This window comes from Tripterygium wilfordii, chromosome 3 (genome assembly GCF_013401445.1).
Source record: "Tripterygium wilfordii isolate XIE 37 chromosome 3, ASM1340144v1, whole genome shotgun sequence".
NCBI lineage: Eukaryota > Viridiplantae > Streptophyta > Magnoliopsida > Celastrales > Celastraceae > Tripterygium > Tripterygium wilfordii.
Window position 1 is genome coordinate 9306547 of NC_052234.1, and position 12572 is coordinate 9319118.

Below are 12572 nucleotides of genomic sequence, written 5' to 3' on the forward strand. Positions count from 1 at the left end.
TTGATTTTTTGAATGTGGACCGGGCTCGACTTTATATGGGCCGGACTTGATTGGTCTTGGGTCGGAGAGTTCATTTGGAGATTGGACCGGGCTTGAGCAGTTAATGGGCTCCATAGGCCATGTTTATATGTGTATTTTTACCTTTATGTTTTATTATTTGTATATTTTTTTACTTTATTTTTGTTGGGCATGTATATCCTTGTAAATGTAAGCCATGTAATAGTATAGTGGAAAAATAATGAAAAGTAGTGTAGAGTAGTGTAATTTATATTTATGCATATTTAAATTGATTAGTATGCATGTTAGGGGTTATTAGTTTAGGATGCATGTTTAGAATGGATATTAGAATTGTATGCATAGATCATTTTCCGCAAATCCGTCAATTCAACAACCGCGTCTTTACCAAATTTTCACATAAACAAATTAATGGATACTACATTAAAGTCAATTAGGAGGAGGACTTGATGACATTCAGCTCCTGCCTAGACTTTAATTGTGCTATCCTTATTTAAACAAAATGTAAATGGTAATTTAATTTACTAGATACCTAAATTAAAGTTCATTAGGAGGAGGACTTGATGACATTCAGCTCCTGCCTAGGCTTTAATTATGTTATCTTTTCAAATTAAGGTATCATTTGTACTCGCAAAACCAATGGTAATTAAATTAAAGCTAATTAGGAGGAGGACTTGATGACATTCAGCTCCTGCCTATGCTTTAATTAATGTTATCTTTTCAAATCAAAATACCATTTATATTGGACCAAACAACTTTTCAAGAAAAAGCACATAGATCAATCTAGGTAACCTTTTAGGGAGTTGTGGGGTGCCTAACACCTTCCCCACACTTAATAGACCCCCTTACCTATTTTCTGGTTCGTAGACCATTTTTAGTGTCCAATTGCACTTATATCAATTGGTGGCGACTCTAAACAATTTTTTAAAACAAAACCATTTTTCATCCTTTGATCGCCGGTCCGCGTCGTGACCCCGGTTGCGACAAAGATCATGGGTCTTTCCACATTACATGTTGAGATCGTGGGTTAATGCTCCCCAACATTCTCCACTCGTAACTGACCCCTCTTTATGAGCTCAAGAACGTGGATGTGTTCTTCATACCAAATATAGGTGCTCGATAGGGATTTCGAGGAAGGCTCATTGTTCTTGCCGATGTGCTCATCTCCTCTCCCCTTGTATGCTTTTAGGAACTCTTGGTCCTCTTAAGCATGTATGATGCTCTTCGAGCTAAGATAATGTGTACTCTCAATGCCACATGCTTGAACACGTGTCATGCTCTCATTGGAGGTTATGTTGGGTAACATCCACTAGTTTTCAAAGTTTAACTTTCTTCATAATTCTCTCTAGATGACAGGATCCAGGAAGAGAGTCAAGTGCGGACCTTCCATCGAGTCACTCACCACAAACCTCAGACCATTTACACCACAAAAGCTGCCGGGTGTCAGATGAAGTTCCCGTTGCAGGTAGTAGGGAAAGAACAGAAGGCAATCAAATTCTTTCTATTTGAGAGAGGGCTGCTGTTTTCTAGTAGCCTGAACAGAATGGAACGTGCCTTCCCGCATCGCTTTCTTGAGGTGAATCATTTCCTTCTTTATGCTGGTGTGAATCGAGTCAGGCCAATCAAGGCTGAAGCCAGTGGCAGGAAGCAACGGATTCGGGAAAGGCTAAGAAAGCTGTAGGTTTTGTAGTGAGTGTGCTCCCATTCTTGAGATAAGGAAGGTAAGAATATAAAGAGAGGAGGATCACTTCAGCTGAAAAGCGCTTGGCTTGCGTGAACCGGGAGATCAAGATATTTTGATCTTTACAACGGTAGGGGAACCAGCCTAACCTACAGTCAAGAACCTCTTATGGGGCATCTCATCTACTTTATTTTCTCAGATCCTAACTCAGGGAGTTTAACTTGCTTCATAATTCTCTCTAGATGTGTTGTTTTCGGTAAGTCTTTAAATCTATTTTTTTCACAATTTAAAAAGCTTTAAATTTTTTTTCTACTATTTATTGCTTTTATTTTCTTTCAGGATTTTCTTGAGTCTTATGAATGTTGGATTTGGAAACAATTTACCAAGTTTTGTCAAATCATTCAGATTTGTTGATCTTACTGTTTTAAACAGTAACATAATAAACAATGTCTTTTCATATTTCTTACTAGAACAAATGAATTTAAAAAAAATACAATGTCAATAAATTAAATTATAATGTAAGTAAATATTAATCTAAACACAATCACAATCACAATCACAGCAGTGAATTCTCACTCAGCTTTATTATATTCCAATTGACTGTTATGATTAAAATTATTTTGTTATTATTTTGTTTGGGTGCATATTTGAAGTATGAACACTATAAAATTCATGTATGACAGACACACTACACTAGCTGATCAAAATGCAAAGAAATTTCTGCTCCACATTATTCAACGTGGACCATATTTACAATTATCTTTTACAAGTCAAAGTCTTCAAGCCAATTATTTAGCTACATTTGTACTACCGGTTTCGATAGCAAGTCTTTTTCACGATCATATAACTTATCACCTTGAGCTTATTGTATTCCTAATAAACAAGAAGACAATCAAAAGACTCAATCTCCCATTCCATTCCATTCCATCCACGACTCAATCTCATTCCTCTCTTTGTTGTTTTTTTTTATGCTGCTTGAAAACCACACATCTCGACTCTGTGGCTCTGTGATAGTGATCCCTTTTACAATAATGCTGTCATATATTGGTATTATATGTGAATTCCAGTCTTCAACCTATATTTTCTAAGTTATCACTTCAAAGCCTTCGTTTTCATCGACTAAGTAATGCCTTCGTAGACAATTCAACAAAGTACTGCTTTCGTAGACAATTCTTGGTACTCAAGAAAACAAATATAAAATATGGTTCATACCACAATTCCGTTATACAGTAACACAGAAAGAAGTCGTGAAAAAAGGAAAAAATGTCTCTACTTCAAAGTTCCTTGCATATGCTCTCATGGCTCCTTGTTTCATCCTTGTTATCATCATCAGCGGAAGTGGCAAACTCCAAGCCTGGATGCCAGAAGAATTGTGGAAACCTTACAATTCCCTATCCATTTGGCATTGGGGAAGGTTGTTCTTTATCTGAAGAATTCAGCATAACCTGCAACAATTCCTACAACCCACCAAGATCATATTTAGGCATGATTGAGATTGAGGTAGTAGATGTTTCTTTTGATGATTTACGCATAAAGAATGAAGTGGCTTATAAGTGCTACAATGAATCACATCCAGTAAATACTGGGGATATTTTTTCTGACATCCAAATCAACTTGACTGGTACCCCATTCACATTCTCAGACACAGCAAACAGATTTACTCTCGTTGGATGTAATTCCATGGCTCTGTTACTTGGTTACAATAACACTATGACTGGGTGCATCTCAACATGCAATAACACAAAGGAGGTGGATAGTGGGTCTTGCTCAAGCTTTGGCTGCTGCCAGACTCCGATTCCTAAATACCTTGATGTACTTGTAACCTTGTTAATGAATGTATATAACGACAGCAATAGCTGGACCTTCAACCCTTGTACATATGCATTCATCGTTGATCAAGACAGTTACACCTTCGATGCATCTGATCTTTACGGACACCTCGATTCCTTGGAAAAGTTCAGAAATACTTCAGTGGTTCTTGACTGGGCAATAGGTAATGAAACATGTCATGAAGCTCAGAAGAATTTGGCAACATACATCTGTCAAGGGAATAGCCTCTGTCGAGAAGCAGCCCCTCGTGGTTATCGCTGCATCTGCAAAACTGGTTACGAAGGGAATCCTTATCTCAATCCTGGATGCACAGGTATCATATATTCTTTTCTGTCATGACTCTTTCATTAGTGAAGATTTATTTTGACCAATTTCTCAACTAGTAAATGCTAGCTGCAATATATTCACCTAATGTCATGTCACAAAACCTTGCTTATATTCTTAATGTGAGGAATATGATTTAAAACGATTCAAGTCCAAAGACGAGGCTTTGATGCAGTACAGTTTGAATCGTTTCTTCTTCTTCTTCTTCTTTCCCTTTTGGGTTTGGAAAATTTTCCCATTTTCAAGTGATAGTTGGTATTGCATGTAAGGAAACTACTCATGACAAGTATTGCCTATCATCTGCTAAGAACATAAGAATTTATAGTTTGCTGTCATCAGAAATATATCATACATTTTTTGGGCTGACAAATATATATTGAATATGTTCCATAAAGATATCGACGAGTGTGCCGATCCAAACATATGTGAAGACAAGTGCATAAATCTACCAGGAAGTTATCAATGCATTCCAGAAAATACAGGATTTCCGATCAAGGCTACTATAGGTAAAACTCCTATTTAAGTGTTTGTCAATTCTACTTCTTTTGTATTTGATATGCGGATTAAGTTCTACATACTCAGCCATCATTAGCATTTCAGGTCTTGGGTTCAGTTTGTTTTTTGTTATTGTGGCCATCCCCTGGCTATACTTCTTCATAAAGAGACGAAAGCTCATTAAGCTAAGAGAAAGGTTCTTCCAGCAAAATGGTGGTATGTTATTGCAACAACAGATTGCCTGCCAAGAAGGTTCCACAGAGTCCCAACAAATTTTTACAGCTAAAGAGTTGGAAAAAGCCTCTGACAATTATGCTGAAAGCAGAATCATTGGCCGAGGAGGTCATGGGACAGTATACAAAGGCTTGTTACCCAAAAGCAAAGTAGTTGCCATAAAAAAATCGAAGATAGTTGACAAGAGCCAAATCGAACAGTTCATCAATGAGGTTGTTATACTTACTCAGATCAACCACCGCAATGTGGTGAAGCTCTTGGGATGCTGTCTAGAGACCGAAGTCCCTTTGCTGGTTTATGAATTCGTCCCCAACTACACTCTCTACGATCACATTCATAATCACAATGGCATTCTCTTCTTATCATGGGAAAATCGTCTAAGGATAGCTGCAGAAACAGCATCTGCACTTGCTTATCTCCATTCTGCAACTTCAATCCCAATCATTCATCGTGATGTCAAGTCTTCAAACATATTATTAGATAATAATTACACTGCAAAAGTATCTGATTTCGGAGCATCAAGACTTATTCCTCTAGATGAATCCCAAGTAACTACACTAGTTCAAGGAACATTTGGTTACCTGGATCCTGAATACTTTCAAACAAGTAAGCTGACAGAGAAGAGTGATGTCTATAGCTTTGGAATAGTTCTACTAGAACTGTTAACTGGGGAAAAGCCCATATCTTTTGAGAGACCAGAAATAGAAAGAAGCTTGTCATCTCATTTTATATTATCGATGCAACGGAATCGTCTGTTCCAGATTCTTGAGGTACAAATTGCAACGGAAGATAATCGAGAACAAATCATAGCAGTTGCAGAACTTGCAGAGAGATGTCTGAGATTGAAGGGAGGCGAAAGACCTACAATGAAACAAGTTGCTGTTGAGCTGGAAAAATTAACAACATTGCAGAGGCATCCTTGGGAGCAAGCAGATCACAAGGAAATTCTTCGCTTGCTAGATGAACATGCGCCAATGGACTTGTACGCTGTAGGAAACTCATCATTCAATCCATACGATGGGGCATCATCCGGGCACTGCAGTGTCGGGAATTCTGTGATATCAGACATCACATTCCCAAGGTGACACTTTGCCTTGTTAGTCTAGTAGAGACGAAAGTTACATTAACCCGTTGAATTACGTAGCCAAGGGAACAAAAAATATATATATATAAATAAATTAATATATATATATATATATATATGTATTTAAGCATATATCTTGTATTTGTATTTTTTAGTTTGTGTATATATATGATTTTGAATAATTTACTTTTACTTATGACCTAATAGTAATGGACAATACATAACAATAATAACCTTAAAATTATTCATTCTATTATTGTTAATATTAAACAACAATACTTGTGTGCTCTAAATATACCTTTTTTTTTGTTTACATGGTCTATGTTTATTTTTCATACATTTTAATATGCATTTATGTCAACATTTTGGGTTATTTTATCAGACCAAAAATCAAGATAAATGTTCGTAAATAATATCATTTTAATGAGTTGTATTGTTGTAAAATAGTTCTACAAAAATTTTTTGGGGGAGCCATCCCCGGAGCCCCGCTAATTTTTTCCAAACGAATTAATATGCAGTAGCGCACCCCACGATTAGTTTCTGGCTTTTCCCTTATACGTAAGCAAACAGTCACCAAACCAAAAATGAGACTGCTTTATTATATTCCACTTGAATGTTATGATTAAAATGGTTTTTATGTATATTTGAAGTATGAACACTATAAAATTCATGCATGACCTAATAGGTTATATCATGATAATTGACACTAGAAAAGCAATTTACGCTCCACAAAAGTCAACTCTTGAAGCCAATCTCACGAATCCAATTATTTAGCTACAATTTATACCACTTGTTATTTTCAATAACCCCTTTACTTATGAGTACAGTAAATCTGAAGACAATCAAAAGAAGAAATCATCATTAATTTAAGATGTAAGATGTAAGTAAATCTTCATCTGAAGACAATCAAAAGAAGAAATCATCATTAATTTAAGATGAAGAAGAAGAACCCTTCCAATCCATGACCGAATGTCATGCGCCTAATTATAAACCGGTTTACTAGTGATAGGTTTATCCAATCTTATAAAGCACTTCACCTCATCACATTTGGGCGATGTGGGATGTATAACACTGAATCTCATTGTTCTCTTCGTTTTTTTGTTGTTTGTGTCAGAAATCCCCATACCAAACAACCAACAATATTGTCTGTTTCGAGTTATCCGATTCCTAATGATACATCAAACATGTACGAGTTTGTTCCTTCCAAACTCAACAAGTGAGTTAAGTCAAACTCGCCATATTTACCCATGGGTAGACTTAAGTCTAACCGATATGGTACTTTTTGTTATTTAACAGTTTGAAACTGCAACAGTGCAACTGATCTCTTTCTCTGATACACCACAAGGTCATATAGCATTAAAGTCAAAGCCTGATAATTGAAAATGCCTAACATATTCTTTTCACAATGAGAGAGGAAGGCACCACGCGCGAAACATCGTCTACAACACTCAAGTCCTCTAAAACATGCTGCTAGTCGTACGTTGAATTTGTCTTTGGCGTTCGAATCATAACGTGGTTGGCAAAACCAGCCAGATTTGTTGAGAAAATAATATCATCTTGTCTGGCGACTCCTCCTCCATACCTCGAAACTATCACTGGTTGACTCTGTGATGGTGATCTCTTTACAATCATTGATATTATATTTGAGTTCCAATCTTCAACTTAGGTTTTCTAAGTTATCATTTCAAAACCTGCGTTGTCATTGACTAAGAAATGCTTTCGTAGACAATTCTTGGTGTTCAAGAAAACTAATATAAAATATGATTCATACCACAATTCTCTTATCAACCAAAAGACAGAAGTGAAATACAAAAAATGTCTCTGCTTCAAAGTTCCTTGCATATGCTCTCATGGCTCCTTGTATCATCGTTGTTATCATCATCAGCCGAAGCGTCAGATTCCAAGCCTGGATGCCAGAAGAATTGTGGAAACCTTACCATTCCCTACCCATTTGGAATTGGGGAAGGTTGTTCTTTATCTGAAGAATTCAGCATAACCTGCAACAATTCTTACAACCCACCAAGACCATATTTACGCTTGAAAAGGCTTGAGGTCATGGATATTTCTCAACATGATTTACGCATAAAGAATGAAGTGGCTTATGCTTGCTACAATGAATCACATCCTGTACAAACCAACGAGATTTTGGCTGACACCCCAATCAACTTGAATAATACCCCCTTCACATTCTCAGACACAGCAAACAGGTTCACCCTCCTAGGATGTAATTCCATGGCTCTGTTAGCTGGTGACAATATGAGTCTGAGTGGGTGCATCTCAAAATGCAATCAAACAAACGATGTGGATAGTGGTTCTTGCTCAAGCTCTGGATGCTGCCAGGCCCCGGTTCCTCAAAACCTTAAGGTATTTCAAACCTTGTTAATGAATGAAAATAACTACAGCAAGAGCTGGACATTCAATCCTTGTACATATGCATTTATCGTTGATCAAGCCAGTTACTCGTTTGAGGCATCTGATCTTTATGGACACCTCGATTCCCTTCAAAAGTTCAGAAATGCTCCAGTGGTTATTGACTGGGCAATAGGTAATGAAACATGTCAAGAAGCTCAGAGGAATTTGGGAACATACCTTTGTCAAAGGAATAGCCTCTGTCTTGAATCAGCCTCTCGTGGTTATCGTTGCAGCTGCAAACCTGGTTATGAAGGGAATCCTTACCTCAGTCCTGGATGCACAGGTATGATATTCTTTCATGTCAAAACTCTCTCAATAGTGAAGTTTTATTTTCACCAATTGCTCGACTAGTAAATGCTGCAATGTATTCACCTAATGGTATGGCACAAACCTTGCTTGTATTATTAATTTGAGCAAAATGATTTAAAACAATTCTCCTTTATATTTAATTTGTCAATTTATGCATGATAAACACAACATTGTCTTGCTCACTTCCTCCACGGCAAGAACCTACTTACGAAAAATATTGCGTATCATCTGCTAAGAACATTTACCAGAATTATAGTTTGCTGTCATCAGAAATATATCATACATTTTTTGGGCTGACAAATATATATTGAATATGTTCCATAAAGATATTGACGAGTGTGCCAATCCAAACATATGTAAAGACAAGTGCATAAATCTACCAGGAAGTTATCAATGCATTCCAGAAAATACAGGATTTCCGATCAAGGCTACTATAGGTAAAACTCCTATTTAAGTGTTTGTCAATTCTACTTCTTTTGTATTTGATATGCGGATTAAGTTCTACATACTCAGCCATCGTTAGCTTTTCAGGTCTTGGGTTCAGTTTGTTTTTTGTTATTGTGACCATCCCCTGGTTATACTTCTTCATAAAGAGAAGAAAGCTCATTAAGCTTAGAGAAAGGTTCTTCCAGCAAAATGGTGGTATGTTATTGCAACAACAGATTGCTTGCCAAGAAGGTTCTACGGAGTCCCAAAAAATTTTTACAGCTAAAGAGTTGGAAAAAGCCTCTGACAATTATGCTGAAAGCAGAATCATTGGCCAGGGAGGTCATGGAACAGTATACAAAGGATTATTTCCTGGAAGCAAAGTAGTTGCCATAAAAAAATCGAAGGTAGTTGACAAGAGCCAAATCGAACAGTTCATCAATGAGGTTGTTATACTTACCCAGATCAACCACCGCAATGTGGTGAAACTCTTGGGATGCTGTCTAGCTAGGAAGCACGGACTCGGCAAAATGGGTGCCGAGTCCGCGTCGCATACGCACTCAGTGCGCCCACGCGGAGGACGCGCCGAAATACGGCTCAGACGCGGGCATCACGCGTCTGAACAGTCAACAAGCCATCGACTCACCTCTGACTCGTTGTCGACGCGCAGCGGACTCGGATTTTCACTTAAAACCAATCTCCACGCGAACAAAGATAAACATCAAACTTCTCCTACCATCCCTAAATCGCGACCTCCTCCTCAAAGTAGCTAGAAATCACGACCTCAAAGCAGCTGAAATCACGACCTCTCCTCAGCTGAAAGTGCGACCTCGAAGCAGTTGAATCTCAGGTATGTAATCGATCTCCTGTTCTCTTCTCCCACCTCTGCTCTCCTCTTCTCCCACCTCTCCTCTTCTCTTCGCCTTAGTCTTCGTCTTCTCCTTCTCTGGATCGACCTCTGGTCATCTCATCTCAGTTGGAGACGAACAGGATTTTAGTCTATTAGAGAGAGAGGAGAGAGAACAGAAAGGAAACTTCAGAGATAAGAGTATAAGACGACTCAAGAATGAAGATAGTAGCTCTATTTGGGCTCATAGTTTTGGACTGGGCCTAGCCATCATCTTAAACCATTAGAAAACTGGGCTTTAAATGAGCAAGCTAAGCTACTGGGCTCTAAATGACCACTTTATAAGTGGTGTTGTAACTGAATATATATATAAAATATATATAAATATTTTTTATTTACCGAGTCCCCCGCACTCAAATACAGGATTCTTTGAGGTTTTACGAATCCCCGCGTCAGCGCACCCGCATCCCGTGTCCCCGCATCCGAGTCGGTGCTTCCTAGCTGTCTAGAGACCGAAGTCCCTTTATTGGTTTATGAATTCGTCCCAAACTGCAATCTGTACGATCACATTCATGGTCAAGATGGCATTCACTTCTTATCATGGGAAAACCGTCTAAGGATAGCCGCAGAAACAGCATCCGCACTTGCTTATCTCCATTCAGCAACTTCAATACCAATCATTCATCGCGATGTCAAGTCTGCAAACATATTACTAGATAATAATTACACTGCAAAAGTATCTGATTTCGGAGCATCAAGGCTTATTCCTCTAGATGAGTCTCAAGTAACTACACTAGTTCAAGGAACTTTTGGTTACCTAGATCCTGAATACTTTCAAACAAGTCAGCTGACAGAAAAAAGTGATGTCTACAGCTTTGGAGTAGTTCTACTAGAACTGCTAACTGGGGCAAAGGCCGTATCTTTTGAGAGACCAGAAACAGAAAGAAGCCTGCCATCTCATTTTGTATTGTCAATGCAACAGAATCGTCTGTTCCAGATTCTTGAGGCGCAAATTGCAACGGAAGATAATCGAGAACAAATTATAGCAATTGCAAAACTTGCAGAGAGATGTCTCACATTGAAGGGATGCAAAAGACCTAGAATGAAACAAGTAGCTGTTGAGCTGGAAAAGTTAACAACATTTCAGAGGCACCCTTGGGAGCAAGCAGATCACGAGGAAGTTCTTGGCTTGCTAGATGAACATGAGCCAATGGACTTGTACGCTGTAGGAAACTCATCATGCAATCCTTACGATGGGGCATCATCTGGGCAGTGCAGTGCTGGGAATTCTGCGATATCAGCAATCACACTACCAAGGTGATACTTGTGCCTTGTTAGTCTAGTAGGGATGAAAATCCTCGAGTACTATGGAGATATTTCCAGTTAGCAAATCTTTCAATTGTGAACTACTGCTGCTGGTTCAAAATAATGGTTGAGTTTTGGCTTGCAATGATACTGATAATTGAAGAGATTATACCTTATTTCTTTTGACATAAGTGCTCTGTATTTTGAAGTCCAATAGAGAAAGAATCCAGCTGCCGGAAGAGTTTGCTAGAGTTACAACTTGAATTAAGGACAAAAAAGACACGACTTCAAACATTTTTTTCGCTGCTACAGCCCAGCTAAGTCACTGATTTCTAGCTTGAGCCTCTTAACACATTTTTGATTCAGAGAACTTGATTTAAGTTTGTATAAATGACATCCCAGATTTCAAAATGAGGATTTCATGGATTCTACAACTCACTAGTCATATGTTGAATTCGTCTTTGGTTCTCAAGATTACTCCAACGGTTTTACCCCTTTAAACCACCTTTTTTTCATTTATTGACAGAGACCTTTAATCATCTGCTGATGTTATAGTTCAGTTTCAATCTCCACTTTAAAATTTATATGTTATTACTTCCAAAACCTTCCTTTCCATTGACAAAGGAAGTCATGTTCTCATGGACTACTATTCTTATTGAACCAATGTTCTTGCTGATGCATTATATGCAGCTTAATTTGAAAAGCTAGTTAGTACCACCGTTTGTCCCTCAACCAGACAAATGCAAGCAACAAAGAAGTATGTTATTGCTTCAAAGTCCCCCGCATATGCTGTTATGTTTCCTTTAACGTAATTTTCATCACCTCAGAAGCATAGAGAAAGGTTCTTCCAGCAAAATATAGGTTGTCATTGAAACAACAGATTGCTTACCAAGATGGTTCTTCAGGGGGCCCACGAAAGTATTTCCGCTCAGGAGTTGGGAACAGCCACCGCGCTAAGAGTAGAATCATCGGTGAAGTAGGCCATGGAACAGTGTAAGGTTCTGTACCTAACAACAGCATAGGTGCCATAAAGAAGTCAAAGATAGTAGACAAGAGCTGAATTGAACATTTCATCAACGAGGTAATTATACTTACTCACAATCTCACATCAACCACCCAATAAGGTGAAGTTCTAGGGAAGGTTTTGAGAGACCGAAATCCCTTAACCGGTGTATGAATTCGTGTCCATGGGTGCATTGATGATCACATTCATAGTCACAGTATATTTCGTTTCTTACCACGGAAAAAAGTTTGAGAATAGCTGTAGAAATAGCAGCTTGCCCTTGCCTATCTGCATTCTGCAACATCAAAACCAATAGTTCACCATGATGTCATTGTCAAGTCAGCTAAGATATTATTGGATTACAATCACAGTCCCAAAGTTTTGGAGCTCCAAGGCTAATTCCTCTAGATGAGACTCAAGTGACCACGATTGTATACTATACGGAAAGCTTGTTACCTGGACCCCAAGTACTTTCAGATGAGTCAGCTGACAGAAAAGCAATATCTACAGATTTGGAGTAGTTCTCATCGAATTGCTAACTAGAGAAATGTCTGCATTGTTTGAGAGACCAGAAACTCAAAGAAACCTTTCATCTCATTTTATTTTG

The 12572-nt window shown here is 38.1% G+C and overlaps 1 protein-coding gene across 1 annotated transcript; it reads left to right on the forward strand.

Annotated features, from left to right (window-relative positions):
* The first annotated feature begins 940 nt into the window (after positions 1-940).
* On the forward strand, positions 941-11396 carry LOC119995614. The gene is made up of 9 exons (XM_038842125.1): positions 941-1952; positions 2927-3839; positions 4246-4356; positions 4451-5660; positions 6778-6879; positions 7427-8358; positions 8711-8821; positions 8916-9317; positions 10167-11396. The coding sequence occupies exons 2-9, from the start codon at positions 2960-2962 to the stop codon at positions 10976-10978; spliced, it is 4560 nt and encodes a 1519-aa protein (XP_038698053.1). The 5' UTR covers positions 941-1952; positions 2927-2959; the 3' UTR covers positions 10979-11396.
* The last annotated feature ends 1176 nt before the right edge of the window (positions 11397-12572 follow it).

Excerpts from the sequence above, each read along its gene's own strand:
- LOC119995614 (XM_038842125.1), top strand. The coding sequence starts at position 2,960 with ATGTCTCTACTTCAAAGTTCCTTGCATATGCTCTCATGGCTCCTTGTT. Across the intron at positions 3,840-4,245 it reads TCTCAATCCTGGATGCACAG|ATATCGACGAGTGTGCCGAT; the intron begins GTATCATATATT and ends TGTTCCATAAAG. Across the intron at positions 5,661-6,777 it reads TCAGACATCACATTCCCAAG|AAATCCCCATACCAAACAAC; the intron begins GTGACACTTTGC and ends TGTTTGTGTCAG.